At 47.8% G+C, this 18437-nt stretch overlaps 1 protein-coding gene across 1 annotated transcript in view; it reads left to right on the top strand.

Moving 5' to 3' along the window:
• Window positions 1-15302, top strand: part of LOC120030670 (lysine-specific demethylase 6B-like) — a 31087-nt gene extending 15785 nt beyond the window's left edge. Inside the window, 14 exon segments of the mRNA XM_038976111.1 lie at window positions 63-251; window positions 472-642; window positions 644-1069; window positions 2075-5802; window positions 6004-6127; window positions 7145-7250; window positions 8857-9062; window positions 9163-9350; window positions 9713-9976; window positions 10189-10376; window positions 10706-10847; window positions 11230-11356; window positions 11638-11811; window positions 13709-15302. Coding sequence (XP_038832039.1) covers window positions 63-251; window positions 472-642; window positions 644-1069; window positions 2075-5802; window positions 6004-6127; window positions 7145-7250; window positions 8857-9062; window positions 9163-9350; window positions 9713-9976; window positions 10189-10376; window positions 10706-10847; window positions 11230-11356; window positions 11638-11811; window positions 13709-13732 — 6057 coding nt within the window. The 3' untranslated portion in view covers window positions 13733-15302.
• Window positions 15303-18437: the final 3135 nt, after the last annotated feature.

Genomic DNA, 18437 nt, shown 5'->3' with positions numbered 1-18437 from the left:
TGACCATGTTGTTTTGATGGGATCTGCTGTAGTATTAATATTGTTACTCTTCTCCTCTCCAGATTCCTCACCCTGGCATGCAGAGGTTCTCTGGCCCAGGAGGACACCCCCTGCCCCCCCAGCAGCAGCCCCCGGCCCACCTCCCCCCTCCCCCACCCAAACCTGCCTTCTGGAACCCCATGCATAAGGGGAACGCCCCCTGGGCCCAGCCCGAACGCAGGAACGGGCCTTCAGAGTTCCAGATCAGAACTGTAAGAACCACATCGTCAACAGAACTCACTGTACTCATCAAACCTACTTATTCAGATGATTATTATAGTATTTCTTGTTGGTGGAACTTGGTTTGTTGTGTTTGACATAAAGTAACATGTCGGTTTATGAGATGCAGGTTAGGTGGTCAAATAGTTTGTCTATGGTCTCCTAGCCCACGAGTTCTTACCTGATCGTGTCTCTCTTTCTCTCTGGTAACAGGACTCAGCCAAGTCAGGTCTGGGTGGCTACACCTACAAACCCCCCCCCCCCCTCCGCCCCCTCGCCAATCTCCCCACCCCGCATCTCCTCCCTGGGAGACTACCCCCAGGGGCGTGGCGGGCCCCCCCCACCCCACAAGCCCCAGTTCCCACCTCAGGCCCTCAATCAACCCCCCCACAATAACCACCCCCAGTACCCCAAACAACCAGCTCCAGCCCCGCCCCTCATGGGGATGGAGCCCCGGGGAGGTCCTCCTACCCCCCAGAGAGGCCCTACCACTGGGGGCCGAGGAATCAACAACCAGCCCCTCTCTCATCCTCCTCACCACCAAGCTCCAGCAAGGGGGGACAGTAGAGGAGAAAGGGACAGTAGGGAGCCCCCCCAACCCTCACCAGCAAACCACACCGGCGTGCCTTACAGCCACAACCCACACCCCCACTTCCAGCCCCACCCGGGGCTGGGGCACACGGCCCCACAACCCCGTCCTCCTGCCCCTGCCTGCAGCACCGCAGTACCTCAGCAGCACAACCCCACCACCCCACACCACGAGGCCTGGCGGCCCCAGGGCCAGGGCAGGCCACAAAGCAACCACCCCCCGGTGAGTCCTAGTTCCCCAGCAGAGCTAATGTTGCACCCAGCCTTCATTTGTTAACGTGTGATCTCCGCCTTTTTCACACGGATTATTTTCTAAATCCCGAATCGACGCCCAGCGGGCTCACTGGGCACTTCACGTAGACCCGAAGAGTCCGTGAACAACTCCCATTTTACCTACTCATTGTCATTTAGCGGAGGGTTCTGTTTGGAATTGATTGGACTTATTTTTTTTTTTTTTTTTTTTTTTTTTTTTTTTTTTTTGGGGGGGTGGATCAGCTTAATATTGCGGAAAGAATGTTGCTTCCAATGTAATTGTCTGCATCATTTCCAATCCCCCATATTTTTTGGGGTAAATATATATATCCATTCACGTATGCATACATATACACATATATACATACACATACCTACATAGACATACATACTTTTTTAAAGAGTATACCTTTATTATTATTCCCCGCAAACCCTACCACCGATCCCCCAATTGGAGTAAACTGATAAACATTTCTGTTTTTACCTTCAATTTATACATCTTATACACATTTTACAGACACAGTCTACTTTATAATAGTTCTCTCTTGTTTGTTCTTAGTCCTTCCTCTATTTCTGTTGTCCATCCAGTTTGATTTCCACTTGTAACTGTGCTATTTCACAATAGCTCCGCACCTATACACATTTCACAGATCCCGTATGCCCTACATTGTTTATCTTGTTATTAGTCCCACCCTTCAGCTCCACTCAACCTTTCCCATCTATCTTCCAACATCATCCAGTTGATTGGACTTAGTTAATGGACTTAGTTAATGGACTTTTGCTAAGAGGGAGGACAGGAAATATAAAGCATATCCATTTTGTTTGCATTCTAGTGTATCGGGGGGCGTCCCAAATGGGCCCTATCAAAAGTAGTGCACTGTGTAGGGAATAGGGTGCCATTTGGGAAGCGGACAGTGACTGTTTGTATTGCGCACGATCTCCAGTGTACTAACCTAGCATGTATCTCTCCCTACAGGAGTCAGGTCTCTACAGGGCAGGGCCGGTATCTCAGGGGCAGCAGCAGCATCAGAACCAGGTCGGGGAGACCCGGGGTCCTGCGCCCCTCCAGCATCATCAGCACCCCCGCCCCCACATCAGCCCCCCTCAGGCCTCCCCCATACCTCCTACCAGGACGCCAGTCATCACCCCCACCTTCACCCCCCAGCCCCCCTGCTCACAGTCACATAACAACCGCTACAGTAGTAGTATGACTGGACCTGCACTCTCCACTGTGACCACAGCGCCGCCTGCTGTGTGTTCAGCTAGCAACACCCCCAGCAGCAGCAGCAGGAGAGGCAGGGAGACGATGGGAATGCTCCACCAGACCTCAGTTCCATCTCAGCTGGAGAGGGACCCAGAGAGGGGGCCCATCCACCCCATGCTGCACCCAGGGTATCAGGGAGCCCGTGTGGGCACTGCCAGCCACCCTCACCCCCAGCGGGCACCACCCAGGCCCCAGCAGCAGCCTAGCCACCACCACCAACCGTCTGTCCAGGGGAAGGGTTACTACGGACGGCCTGAGCCTGATCGCACTCCTTCCTCTTCGTCATCATCCTCAGGACACCAGAGGGCAGGGGAGAGCGTCATCACCAGCAGAGGGTCTCACCCCAACCCCCTCCCGCAGACGACGGTCACTAGCTCACCCCATGACCGCACCATGACCGCCCCCCAAACCCAAACGGTCAACTCTGCCCCTCAGCCAGCCTCCAATCCCTCTTACTCCAGACTCTGTGCCCAGTCTACACCCCAGCCCCCCCAGGCTACCACCACCTCAGCCCAGGGGTATCTTAACTCTCGACCCCAGCCACCTCCACCCTCAGCCCCCCAGTCCATGGAGGAGGCCCTGGATAAACTGGATGCTGAGCTGCAGGGTCATATGCAGGCCGAGGAGAGGAGGATGGACTGGGAGAGAGAGCAGGAGTTAAGGAAGAGGAGGGATTGGGAGAGAGAGCAGGAGGAGAGGAAGAGGAGAGATTGGGAGAGAGAGCAGGAGGAGAGGAAGAGGAGGGAGTGGGAGAGGGCGGAAGAGGAGAAGAAGAGAAATAGGGAATGGGAAAAAGAGCAGGAGGAAAGGAAGAGGAGGGACTGGGAGAGAGAGAGGGAGGAAGAGGAGAGGAAGAAAAGGAGGGAGTGGGTGAGAGAGGATGAGGAGAGGAAGAGGAGGATGGAGAGGAAGGCGAAGGAGGAGATGAGCAGGAGCAGTAAGGGGAGAGAGGAGTCCGCCATTGAGAGTCTGGAGAGACTCCTGTCAGGCAGCACTTCTTCTGCCCCACCTCCTCCTCGCCTGTCCACTGTCTCCACCTCCTCCTCCTCCTTTGTCCTACCTCCACCCCCACCCCCCCCCAGCCAGTCCTCCTCCTCGCCCCCCTACCCCTGGCTGAGCCGGGCCGGGGCACCCCCTTGTCCCCCAGGCCAGGCACCACCGTCTCCCGCCCCCCTGGAGAGGTCGCAGCCGCCCCCTCTCACCCCCCAGACGGAGTATGCCAGGGAGAAGCAGAGGCAGAGGGAGAAATGGGGTGGGAGTCCCCCGTCGTCATCTCACAGTAGTAACGTTACCTCAGGGAACAACGCCCGGTCCTCGTTGGGGCTTTCCTACCCTAACAACCCCTCTGCTGTTACCTCTTACCCCAACCACCCCTTAAATAACACCACCATGCGAGGCACCCCCCGTCCACCCAAAGACACCCCCCAACCCAAGGAGAAGGCTAGTCAGCAGGCCAGAGGAGGAGTGATGGGGGCTACAGGTCCCCTCCACAGCTCCATCAGCATCACCCTCCGAGAGCCCCCCAAACTCTTCCAGGCTTTCCCCAGGGACAGCCTTTCGTCCGGGACCAACCCCTCCAGAACCACCAGCAGCACCTCCAGCACAGGGGGTCTCCTCCACAAGCGCATGCCCAGCGGAGGCCTAGGCAGCCTGGGTAGCAGCGCCAGCAGCAGCAGCAGCGGAGACTCGGACAGCGCCCAGTTTGAGGAGGAACCATCGGAGCTCTCTACGTTACTCCCAGACGGTCTGGCCAACATCATGGCCATGCTGGATGAGTCCATCAAGAAAGAGGAGGAATCTTTCTATAGCAGCGACCGAAACAGAGCCAGACAAAACATTGTCAACACCTTCTCTGATACCATGCCACCGGATAAGAGCTACCTGTGTGCCCCGGACCTCATTCCGGCGCCCAAGCAGCAACCGCAGGACGACTTTGTTGGAGCAAACCTCCACGCCAGCCCCCCCGTGTTGAGCCGACAGGGCTCCCTGGCCTCCCCCTGCAGTCGGACCTCCTCCCTCAACGAGGAAGAGGAGGAGGGTTGTCCCACCCTGAAACTCGCTCCGGAGCTCCACAAGCCAGCCGTCCCGCTCAACCCCAACCCCCAGTCGGGGACAAACTACCGCCACAGCGACCTGGCTAAACTCTACGGTCTCCCGGAGCCCGCGAAGAGCGAATGCGACGACGAAGATGAGGAAGAGGAGTCGGAGACCCCGTCCAGTTCCCCTCCCCCGCCCCAGAGGCCCCACCTCCACCAGACGGGGGTGAGCAGCACCTTCAAGTCCCAGGCCGCCCTGGAGAACCAGAAGTACACCTACAGAGGAGGTCCGTTTGGCCGCCCGCCCCCCTCCGCTCTGGGGGGAGTGAAGTACTCCTCTTCCCTCTCTCTGGGTCCCGACATCCAACAGCAGCAGAATGGCACCTCCCCCACCTCCGATTCCACCAATCACCAGGGCTTTACACCGTCGTTGACCCCGCCCCGAAAGCCCCGCCCACACTCCCCCTCCAACTGGGAGGCGAAGAGACAGGTCAGTATCAAGATGGAGGAGCCTGATATCTGGAGAGATGGGAGGGAGGCCATGGAGAAGAGGATCCATTCCTCAAACGAAGAGTCACATTTGAATCCCTCCACACAATCCATCAAGATGGAGCCGAAAGAAGAGATGAAGCTCACTACCATCTCTGAGTCTTCTCTGGCCGAGCTGGGCCGGAGCTGTGAGGTCTTCCTGACCCGGCACTCCAACTCCCTCCCCAGCAACAACACCTCAGACAGGACCAAGACTGAGCTGAAACACGAGGACAGGCACCACAAGCCTGAGAGGGAACGAGACAGAGAGAGAGACGGAGAGACAGAGAAGAAGAGGAAACACGGCAGCAGCAAGAAACACCAGGACAGGAAAGAGAGGAAGAAAAAGCACAGAGAGAAACGAGAGGAGATGTCCTCCTCCCACTCCTCCTCTTCCTCCTTCCAATCCAGTTCCAATTCCAAACGGCACAAGGAGGGCAAAGTTCACAAGGAGAAGAAGGAGCACCTGCGGATCCTCGGGAACCTGGACCTCCAGAGCAAGGAGATCCGGGAGAAGGACCGCGACCACGTTCACTCTGACATGGAGAGAGACCGGAAGAGGGGGAAACAGGCCGGTTCCACCAGCGGAGACGAACCCTCAGAATGGGCGTCCCATAGTAGAAGTGAGAAAAGTTCTGGTGTCATGTCCTCTTCTCAGGGCAGTGAGGTTGGATCGACACTGCAGGGTTCGGCTGCTGACTTCATGAAACTGAAGGCCCTGTCGGACGGGCCACCCAAGGAGCTGAAGATCAGGCTGATCAAGGTGGAGAGCGGAGACAGAGAGACGTTCATCGCCTCGGAGGTGGAGGAGAAGAGGACACCCCTGGAGGATATCAACATAAACAACACAGCCGCAGAGGTCACACGGGCCTGCAAGTGAGTATGGAAGAGGAGAGGGGGATGGAGGGATGAACAAGGCAGGAGTGTTGCGGGAGAGCGTGTGGGGCGGTTTTACCAACTGGAAGTAAAGGGGGGTTCCATTCTAGTAAATACATTTCTAAAAAGACAGTTTTTTATGCTCCAGTTTGTGACTGTGTGTGTTTGATCAAAAAAATAATAATTGAACTCTTCTCTCAGGGGTGCGAGGGTGAAGGGGAAGTTCAGAGAGTCCTACCTGCTCCCTGCGTTCTCTGTCAAGCCCCTGTTTACCACAGAGCCCATCCCACGGGAGAAACTCAACCCTCCCACACCAAGCATCTATGTAAGTCCCTGTTGTTCACCATAACCCCACCACACATCTCACATATCTATCTTTCTCTGCACCACGTATCCCATTATACTCTGACTCTTTCTCTAATAATGTGTAGCGTGAAATTAAAATAATTTTCTAAGCCTGTATTTGTATTTATTATGGATCCTCGTTAGCTGCTGCCAGTTACTCTTCCTGGGGTCCAGCAAAATTTAAGGCAGTTATATATATTTTTTAAACATTACATTTTGGGCCTCCTGAGTGGCGCAGCGGTCTAAGACACTGCATCTCAGTGCTAAAGGCGTCACTACAGACACTGGTTTGATCCCGGGCTGTATCACAACCGGCCGTGATCGGGAGTCCCATAGGATGGCGCACAATTGGCCCAGCGTCGTCCGGGTTAGGGGAGGGTTTGGCCTGGGTAGGCCGTCATTGTAAATAAGAATTTCTTCCCAACTTAAATAAAGGTTAATTTAAAAAAACATCACAACAGATTTCACAACACATTTAAGCGTGTGCCCCTCAGGCCCCTACTCTACTACCACATATCTACAACACAAAATCCAAGTGTACGTGTGTGTATAGTGCGTATGTTATTGTGTGTGTATGCATGTGTCTGTGCCTATGTTTGTGTTGCTTCACACTCCCTGCTGTTCCGTAAGGTGTATTTTTATCTTCTTTTATGTGATTCTACTGCTTGCATCAGTTACTTGATGTGGAATAGAGTTCAATGTAGTCATGGCTCTATGTAGTACTGTGTGCATCCCATAGTCTGTTCTGGACTTGGGGACTGTGAAGAGACCTCTGGTGGCATGTCTTGTGGGGTATGCATGGGTGTCCGAGCTGTTTGCCAGTAGACAGCTCAATGCATTCAACATGTCAATATCTGACACACATACAAGTAGTGAAGTCAATCCCTCCTCCACTTTGAGCCAGTACTGTACTGTACTGCCCTCTGGTGGTAGAAAACGGCACCCGATGTGAATTATAATTGTACTAACTGTTCTACCCCCCCCCCCCCCTCTATAGCTGGAGAGTAAGAGAGATGCCTTATCCCCAGTACTACTGCAGTTCTGTACAGACCCCAAGAACCCTGTTACTGTCATCAGAGGACTGGCCGGATCCCTACGACTCAGTGAGTTTAACACATCCCGTCACACACACACTTCACGTCATTATCGATCATTTATTCAACACTATCTACCACAGTAACCACACAAATCATTCATTCAAACTGCACAACCAATAGTAATCATGCAACACCATGTTATCCCACACTGTCAACTGCCTTTATTTTCAGCAAACTTAACATGTGTAAATATTTGTATGAACATAACAAGATTCAACAATTGAGACATAAACTGAACAAGTTCCACAGACATGTGACTAACAGAAATGGAATAATGTGTCCCTGAACAAAGGGGGGGTCAAAATCAAAAGTAACAGTCAGTATCTGGTGTGGCCACCAGCTGTATTAAGTCTCTCCTCCTCATGGACTGCACCAGATTTGCCAGTTCTTGCTGTAAGATGTTACCCCACTCTTTCACCAACGCACCTGCAAGTTCCCGGACATTTCTGGGGGGAATGGCCCTAGCCCTCACCCTCCGATCCAACAGGTCCCAGACGTGCTCAATGGGATTGAGATCCGGGCTCTTCGCTGGCCATGGCAGAACACTGACATTCCTGTCTTGCAGGAAGTCACGCACAGAACGAGCAGTATGGCTGGTGGCATTGTCATGCTGGAGGGTCATGTCAGGATGAGCCTGCAGGAAGGTACCACATGAGGGAGGAGGATGTGTTCCCTGTAACGCACAGCGTTGAGATTGCCTGCAATGACAACAAGCTCAGTCCAATGATGCTGTGACACACCGCCCCAGACCATGACGGACCCTCCACCTCCAACTCGATCCCACTCCAGAGTACAGACCTCGGTGTAACGCTCATTCCTTCAACGATAAACGCGAATCCGACCATCACCCCTGGTGAGACAAAACCGCGACTCGTCAGTGAAGAGCAATTTTTGCCAGTCCTGTCTGGTCCAGCGACGGTGGGTTTGTGCCCATAGGCGACATTGTTCCCGGAGATGTCTGGTGAGGACCTGCCTTACAACAGGTCTACAAGCCCTCAGTCCAGCCTCAGCCTATTGCAGACAGTCTGAGCACTGATGGAGGGATAGTGCGTTCCTGGTGTAACTCTGGCAGTTGTTGATGCCATCCTGTACCTGTCCCGCAGGTGTAATGTTCGGGTGTACCGATCCTGTGCAGGTGTTGTTACACGTGGTCTGCCACTGCGAGGACGATCATCTGTCCGTCCTGTCTCCCTGTAGCGCTGTCTTAGGCGTCTCACAGTACGAACATTGAAATGTATTGCCCTTGCCACATCTGCAGTCCTCATGCCTCCTTGCAGCATGCCTAAAGCACGTTCACACAGATGAGCAGCGTCCCTGGGCATCTTTCTTTTGGTGTTTTTCAGAGTCAGTAGAAAGGCCTTAATTGCCTACCGTCTGTAAGCTGTTAGTGTCTTAACGACCGTTCCCCAGGTGCATGTTCATTAATTGTTTATGGTTCATGGAACAAGCATGGGAAACAGTGTTTAAACCCTTTACAATGAAGATATGTGAAGTTATTTGGATTTTTACAAATTATCTTTGAAAGACAGGGTCCTGAAAAAGGACGTTTTCTTTTTTTGCTGAGTTTATATTAAACCACTGTTTCTCTTTCTCTCTCTCCCTCTGTCCTCAGACCTGGGTCTGTTCTCCACTAAGTCTCTGGTGGATGCTAACTCTGAGCATGCTGTGGAGGTGAGGACCCAGGTACAGCAGCCTGCTGATGAGAACTGGGACCCTAGCGGCACAGGGCAGACCTGGCCCTGTGAGAGCAGCCGCTCACACACCACCATCGCCAAGTACGCCCAGTACCAGGCCTCCAGCTTCCAGGAGAGCCTCCAGGTATGGATGGATGCAATGATACACACACACACACCAAGTGTACACACACACACCTCTTATATTTCACTTACCTCTACCTTCTTCTTTTCTGTGTCTTCAGGAGGAGAAGGGGAGTGATGAAGAAGATGATAACGAAGATGAGGAAGACAAGGAGAAGAAGAGTAAGGAGACTAGCTCTGAGACATCTAACAAAGACCCCACAAGCAAAGAGGCTACCAGTACCGAGCTGAAACCAGTGGGGAAGATCATCAAGTTTGGCACCAACATTGATCTGTCAGACCCCAAGAGGTAAGCTGGAGATAGGGATGCATTTTATTACCACAGAACATGTGGAACTTTTCCCATTTGTTCCAGAACTTTCCTCTGGTGTTTTGCTGACCCCTACTGGTCAGTTTTCCGTACTGCATCTTTATTACATGAGCCACATCCATTGCTAATAAGCAAGGCCATATTGTGCAAAATCACAATAGTACATAAGATCCTTAGTGATGATAGCATTGATGCTTCTACTGCCACTCAGACTGGGTTCTGTTGGCCAGTTTAAAAAAGACAATAACCCTGTCCTCTCTCTCTCTCTCTTCCTCTCTCTCTTCCTCTCTCTCTCTCTCTCTCTCTCTCTCTACCTCTACCTCTACCTCTACCTCTACCAGGTGGAAGGCCCAGCTGCAGGAGCTCCAGAAGCTACCAGCCTTCATGCGCGTGGCGTCCAGCGGTAACATGCTGAGCCACGTGGGCCACACCATCCTGGGCATGAACACGGTCCAGCTCTACATGAAGGTCCCCGGGAGCCGCACGCCTGGCCACCAGGAGAACAACAACTTCTGCTCTGTGAACGTCAACATTGGGCCTGGAGACTGCGAGTGGTTCTCTGTGCATGAAAACTACTGGCCGGCCATCAACGACTTCTGTGAAAAGTAAGTAGTGTGGCCATTGGTTGATACACTAGCATGACTTACTGAATGTGTTGATGAGGAACAATAATCCATTCCTGATTTGAGCCTGTTTGATGTAGGGGGGAAAAGAATGTAAAATAGTACAAGTGTCTCATCTACTCAAGTGTACCATTCTCCCAACGGATCACCCACGACCTCAGAGATCTAACCCCAGCATCCCCTCCCTCCTTCAGGCATGGAGTAGACTACCTGACCGGTTCCTGGTGGCCTGTTCTGGAGGACCTGTACCGCTCCAACATCCCCGTGTACCGCTTCATTCAGAGACCAGGAGACCTGGTGTGGATCAACGCAGGGACCGTCCACTGGGTCCAGGCTGTGGGCTGGTGCAACAACATCGCGTGGAATGTGGGACCTCTCAACTGTAAGTTAACTCCCTGATAAAGAGAACTACCTTACTCTTGCTACAGATGTGAATGTTTGACTCGCCCATCTACTGAAACGCATTGCCTTGAAGCCATTGCTTGACTTTAATGGTTAGTGTTATTTTATGGACCTGTTGGTCTTTGTCAGTCATTTGGCTTGAGAGTTTTGAGGGTACTGACCGCAGTCCAAATCCACACCAACCAAACGCATAAGTAGAGGACTGATCTTGAAGATCCTATGTAAAAACATACAAGGTCACTAACAATTAGACTGTTGAAGAGCTTTCAGATTGTCAGGCACTGATGTTAGCGTTGCTCCTCTCTGCAGCCTACCAGTACCAGTTGGCCCTGGAGAGGTTTGAGTGGAACGAAGTGAAGAAGGTCAAGTCCATCGTCCCCATGATCCACGTGTCCTGGAACGTGGCCCGCACCGTGAAGGTCACCGACCCAGACACATACAAGATGATCAAGTGAGTGCAGGCTGATGCAAGTACGATGAGTGCAGGTACGATGCAACGCGGAGTGCCTGGATACAGCCCTTAGCCGTGGTATATTGGCCATATACCATAAACCCCCGAGGTGCTTTAGTGCTATTATAAACTGGTTACCAACATAATTAGAACAGTAAAAAGTAATTTTCTGTCATACCCGTGGTATTCCATTCAGGGCTCGAACGACCCGGTTTATAATTACACTTAGTGATTTGTTTATTATACAGATGGTGTAGTTAGAAATTAGAAAGTATATCATTTTCAGGTTCATATTCATGATGTTTCAGAAGTAACATATTGGTGTACTGCTCAGTCCACCCTGGCTCTAACCTCTTCCTCTCTCCCTCCCTCCCTCCCTCAGACACTGCCTGCTGCAGTCCATCAAGCACATCCAGGTTCTGAGAGACCAGCTGGTGACAGCAGGGAAGAAGATCTCCTACCAAAGCCGGGTGAAGGATGAGCCAGCCTACTACTGCAACGAGTGTGACGTGAGTAATACATCTACCCAGCCCTCTCGATACAAACCCTCAAACCTCTGCCAGCACCAAACCGCCTTTAACTGAACCCAAAACACACAAACACTTACCTTACAATCAGAGAGCCCGTCTCTCTTCTGAAAACCGCATTACTTCAACCCGCTGTCTTCCCTCATAATTGCTTCAGCATGCTTTCAATTCATCCCCATGCATTACAATACGAGCCCTGTCCCACAGCCCAGTGATCCCTGCCTGTAGACTGACTGGGTGTGTGTATATATTCTGTCCACCAGGTGGAGGTGTTTAACCTGCTGTTTGTGACGTCTGAGAGTGGCAGCAGGAAGACCTACGTGGTCCACTGTGAGGACTGTGCCCGCCAGAGGAACCCCAGCCTCTCCAACAACGTAGTGGTGTTGGAGCAGTACCGCATGGAGGAGCTAATGAGTACCTACGACACATTCAACCTGGTGAGGAGACACACATATTTTTCTTATGAGACACACGCATATTTATTTTTTATTAACTTGATTTAACTAGGCAAGTCAGTTAAGAACAAATTCTTATTTACAATGACAGCCTACCAAAAGGCAAAAATAAATACAATATAAATATAGGACAAAACACAACAAGAGACACAACTCTACATAAAGAGAGACCTAAGACAACAACATAACAAGGCAGCAAAACATGACAACAATATGGTAGCAACACAACATGGTAGCAACACAACATGGTAGCAGCACAAAAACATGGTACAAACATTATTGGGCACAGATAGCTGCACAAAGGTCAAGAAGGTAGAGACAACAATACATCACACAAAGCAGCCACAACTGTCAGTAAGAGTGTCCATGATTGAGTCTTTGAATGAAGAGATTGAGATAAAACTGTCCAGTTTGAGTGATTGTTGCAGCTTGTTCCAGTCGCTAGCTGCAGCGAACTGAAAAGAGGAGCGACCCAGGGATGTGTGTGGTTTGGGGACCTTTAACAGAATGTTACTGGCAGAACGGGTGTTGTATGTGGAGGATGAGGGCTGCAGTAGGTTGAGTGCTGCAGTAGGTATCTCAGATAGGAGGGAGTGAGGCCTAAGAGGGTTTTATAAATAAGCATCAACCAGTGGGTCTTGCGACGGGTATACAGAGATGACCAGTTTACAGAGGAGTATAGAGTGCAGTGATGTGTCCTATAAGGAGCATTGCAAATCTGATGGCCGAATGGTAAAGAACATCTAGCCGCTCGAGAGCACCCTTACCTGCCGATCTATAAATTATGTCTCTGTAATCTAGCATGGGTAGGATGGTCATCTGAATCAGGGTTAGTTTGGCAGCTGGGGTGAAAGAGGAGCGATTACGATAGAGGAAACCAAGTCTAGATTGAACTTTAGCCTGCAGCTTTGATATGTGTTGAGAGAAGGACAGTGTACTCTAGGACCAGCCATAATCCCAAGTACTTGTATCTTTCTTATTATGACACACACACCGTATTTCTTATTATGAGACGCACACACACCGTATTTCTTATTATGAGACGCACACACACCGTATTTCTTATTATGAGACGCACACACACCGTATTTCTTATTATGAGACGCACACACACCGTATTTCTTATTATGAGACGCACACACACCGTATTTCTTATTATGAGACGCACACACACCGTATTTCTTATTATGAGACGCACACACACCGTATTTCTTATTATGAGACGCACACACACCGTATTTCTTATTATGAGACGCACACACACCGTATTTCTTATTATGAGACGCACACACACCGTATTTCTTATTATGAGACGCACACACACCGTATTTCTTATTATGAGACGCACACACACCGTATTTCTTATTATGAGACGCACACACACCGTATTTCTTATTATGAGACGCACACACACCGTATTTCTTATTATGAGACGCACACACACCGTATTTCTTATTATGAGACGCACACACACCGTATTTCTTATTATGAGACGCACACACACCGTATTTCTTATTATGAGACGCACACACACCGTATTTCTTATTATGAGACGCACACACACCGTATTTCTTATTATGAGACGCACACACACCGTATTTCTTATTATGAGACGCACACACACCGTATTTCTTATTATGAGACGCACACACACCGTATTTCTTATTATGAGACGCACACACACACACACCGTATTTCTTATTATGAGACGCGCACACACCGTATTTCTTATTATGAGACGCGCACGCACAACCTTTGTAGTTTTTTTGTAAGACACGAGCACACTCGCTCAGTCTGCCCTGACTGTGTTTTGTATACATCTGCCTGACAATCTGAGGCCAGTATATCTAATGTTTTGTCCTCTGTCTTCTCTCTCCAGGCTGCAGCACCCAGTTCACGGTGATGAAGATCCTCCACGTCTCGCAGCCATAACCAAAACTCCTGCCAGACAGGACTAAACACACCTTTTAAAATGTCTTTTAACCTTTTTTCCTTCATTATTTAAGATTTTTTTTACTACTACTTGCCGATCAAAACAGCCAATCGAAAACCAGTTTACTACTCATCATCACTGTTTACAAAACCAAACCGCCAATCAAACTCCAGTTTACTTTTGTTGTCTACGGTGCTCAAGACCAGCTTACTGGTTTCTGGAGGACTTGAAGAAACGGAAAGGCAGTTGGTGCTAGCTACCATTGTAAACACGCAACTGAGTGGACGGTTGTTATCAATGGCATGAATTTGTGTTATTTCCGGATTTCTTAAAACAAATTGTCGTCTTGAATACTGAAATGTGTAAATGCTGTTTGTATTTTTTTGTGGGGTGCTGTTTTTTTCTAAAATAATTTATTTTCCTTTTTTTTAAGACTAGATCAGCCTAGATATATACCACATTGGCCTTGTGACTTGTATTTAGAAGATAAATAAGATGGAAAATACTAATAATAGAGAGATGACATTTTTCTAAAAGCATTAAGAATAAGAAGACACTTTTTGTTTGGAATGCTTCGAAACATACGGGTTTTAAAGACAATTTTGTTTTTTAGTTCTTGTCTTTCTGACTCTTGTATGTGTTGTAAATTTTGTGTTTTTACAAATGTATAATGTTTATTTCCTTAGGAGAGAGAAAGAAGGCAATTGTCACACCTCTTTAGGAGTACATCAGGTCTTTGTTTTAATGAATTGTTTCCATTTTTCATTGTGATTAATATTTCAGTTGGTGTAATAATTAATTGTGTTGTACCTCTGATTTCATTTTGTTTAGTTTTTTTTTTATATACAGATTTATTCTTTTTTTGGGGGGGGGTTGTACATTGTTCTTTTTTTATTTAAAATGTGTCTCGTATTTATTGGATGTCAATGTTCTCCCCTTGTTTTTATTAGGGTTGTACAAGTTTGAAAGGTTTTTTATGGTGATTTCTAAGTCCTCTGTCACAACTGTGTTACAGGAGGACAACGTTTTCTCTGGTGCTTCTTCTGGTTCTATATATATATATAAATGATATTTCTAATGAATATAACTTACACCTTCCCCTGTAGTTGCTAGGATACACAGCTGAGGTAGAAAATTGACTAACGGAATACTGTCTTTGTAATGCGTGAAAAAAACAAAACTACATTTTCTGTACTTTTTTTTTATCTGAGAAAATGTAATTTAGTTTTTCAACCTTTTTAGGGGCCTTTAGATTACATGAATGATTTAAATAATATCTGTTGGAGTATTGACAGCTCTCTGATGAACAATTTCTTCTTTTTATTCCTTTTTAAGATGAGAATTCTATTTTTCCTGTTCCAAAATACCTTTTATTTTCCTTCTCTTTGTGGTCATTCATTTTAAACTGCACTGTTTAGAGAATTCACACACACACACACACACACAACAAACTGAGCCAGACATGTCTTAAACACTTTGTGAATTTGTGTGACATTACTATGACTATTATTAATAAATAAATGCTTTTGATAAAGCCACATTTGCATATATTTTTTTGTAACTTTAAAATTAAATTGAGGGTACTCACCTCAGCTGAACCGCTAACACAGTCACATGAGTTGTTCTTGCCGATGTCTGAAACAGACCACATCTCTTACCAGATACCACCACCAATTGGAAATCACCTAATGTAAAGAAATGTAATATCCCAGTTAGTCAATCTGAAAATATACATACTGTAGGCTACTGTGAGCTTGTAACTATAAAATCTAGTGTAGAATCTAGTATTATAAATTAATGAAAAAAGCCCTCAGGGTTACCCATGAGCATTTGGCCTGTCCAATCTGAGAGAAAAAACCCTGCTTGACTGTTTACTTGCCTAGTTAAATAAATAAAAAAATAAAAAATATATAATAATAATAATCCATCTATGGTGTTTTTGAACATCCAGCTCATCATCTTACTTCCTGCCTGCGGCTGATTGGCTGACAGACTGACCACTGACGTGGGTGTGAGGGGATGTGAGACAGAGGAGCGGATATCTTCTATTTACGCTTTGGCCCCATATACAATAACAACCCAAACCCTCATATCGCTCGGCTGTCGCAACATATGCCTGGCGCTTGCAGAGGTCGCTTCATTCAAGACAATCACTAACAGTTTTGTTTGACGTGTATGTGTGTGTTGAAAAAATAAAAATCGGTGTTAACACTGGTTTCCATATGGTGAATCTCATCCAAGGTAAACTGAGTGAGGAAGCAGGCCCTAACCAACAGTGTCGTACAGATAGCAGACAGGGCAGGAAATAGCAGGGAGCAGCACACAGGACTCAATGACAAAGTAGAGATTTCAGTTTCTCTCCCCTGATCATTTCACTGACAGAGACAACTCTATAGTACGTGTGAATTATTTCAGGGGATAGGAATGGACTACCGCTGAATGGTGGTGAAATAGCCAGTAATTGTTTTGACATCCATGATTACGGATGCTGATTGATCTAATACAATCAGGAGACTTCAACACAGACATATACACAACATTGAGGGAGAACGAAGTAAAAAAAGCAAAGGCCGCTCATATTCAAAATCACCAAACACATATCCACCAATCCAGCACCGATCTGGTCCTGTACCTAATCTTTCTCTATTGGGTCCATCTAATATCAGTTATTTCAGAATAATGATTCATTCTTGCCTCGTCAGTGGAAAGCGATGAGAGACAGAATGTCCGTGTGTCCCGTCCTGTGACCCGGGGTGAAGAGATCAACAAGGGGTCAAGGACAGAGGAACGCTGGACAGACCGGAGGATATCCTGCTTCCATAGGAAGTCGCGTCCGGCGTCCACTACGCCCTGATATCGACCGCCATGATGATGATGTGTGTGGGGTTATTAATAAACATAGCCGATGCTCCGATTATGAAGTAAGCTATTATTAATTTACTGTTATTCAGATGGTATCAATGCAATATATAGATTGTTATGTGGATATATACCTTACTTGAAGACGTTTCTTCAAGGTTTCCCTCAGTGAATAGGTTCAACACGGCACAGTCGGTGAGGAGTATTGGCAAATATTGGCAAAGAGTCTCCATAAGACAGTCCAATACGGAGTTGGTTGGACAGACTCACAAAATGCAAACACTACAATTACTCAATCAACCTGTGTGATATCAGAGTTGTGTGGTTTCATGCTTGACTATACTCCTCACCACAGATGCAACAACAGTTCGTTTTGGAAGCTATTTCTTCTTCTCTCACTCCCTCCGTCACTCTCTTTCTCTCAGCAGCACGTCTGATTGCATTGCGTAAAACCACATCCCCGTCTTCCACCCTCCTCCCATCCCATCTACTCATTCATCTTCCACTTCTTGCACAATCCAACATTAACAAAGTAAACCATAGGCCGTGTATGACATAAACACAGATGCAAATCAGGCTCTTGGGTGTACAGTACAGTCGGAGATAGAAGATGGTACTGATGAGGCATTTTTCTTCTTTCTTTGCTCTGATAAGCATTATATCATCTAACAAATGACATCAACATGTAAAGATCAGTATCTCTAACTCAGCTATTTCAGCCTGTTTTGATCGCCTCTGTCTCTCTAACCCCATTTATGCCTGGTTCTAACTTGCGTCTTTTGTCCTGATCTTGTCCACATTCTGATTGTGCCTTCATTTTTATAAAAAAAAAATTGGGGGGGGGGGGGTTACCACGGCAACTACTGTAGTTATCTAGTGAACTTGCTAGCTTACACGACCTGTCAAAAGTTTTAGAACACCTACTCATTCAAGGGTTTTTCTTTATTTTTACTATTTTCTACATTGTAGAATAATAGTGAAGACATCAAAACTATACAATAACACATATGGAATCATGTAGTAACCAGAAAAGTGTTAAAAACATTGAAATATATTTTATATTTGAGATTCTTCAAATAGCCACCCTTTGCCTTGATGACAGCTTTGCACACTCTTGGCATTCTCTCAACCAGCTTCATGAGGTAGTCACCTGGAATGCATTTCAATTAACAGGTGTGTCATCTCGAAAACTTTTGACCGGTAGTGTACTTCAATGGATTTGGGAAATAATTGCTGACCAACTCAAAGGAGAGAAGAGAGAAAGAAAATACAGAGAAAAAAGACAGAGAGGGGAGAAAATCAGATTAGCCAACAGTCTCTCTGATTTCTGTGATCTGTACTCGCTCTCTTATCAGTTGAGAAATCATTTTTCTGCATCCTCTCTTGCTTATAACCCTTTCTTCCTCCCTTGTTCCACTGATCCCTCTAGTTATTTGTCTGACCCGTGATTCCTAATATTGTTATTTTTCCACATAAGAGAACACCAGGTTGTGACATCACTCTCTAGACCTTGAAACATCTTTTGCATCTCTGTGACACGTAACAGTTATGCCATCCATCCTCTGTTCCTTTTATTCTCTATCTGGGGTCTTGACCTTTCTCAGCAGGACCCATCCCTAAACACTATCAGAGCTGAACTGGCCCACCCATCCCCACCCTGTGTGAAGCTGCTCTCTCTCAACACTATCTCCCACTGCTACAGACTCATGGGTTTTGAAGAAAGGGAAAGGGGGATACCTAGTCAGTTGTACAACTGAATGCCTAGGGTTAGGGCTAGGGTTAGGGCTAGGGTACGGCTAGGGTTAGGGTTGGAGCT

Source organism: Salvelinus namaycush, chromosome 36 (genome assembly GCF_016432855.1).
Source record: "Salvelinus namaycush isolate Seneca chromosome 36, SaNama_1.0, whole genome shotgun sequence".
Lineage (NCBI taxonomy): Eukaryota > Metazoa > Chordata > Actinopteri > Salmoniformes > Salmonidae > Salvelinus > Salvelinus namaycush.
The sequence above is the reverse complement of the archived record's forward strand: the minus strand, read 5'-3'. Positions and strand labels throughout refer to the sequence as shown.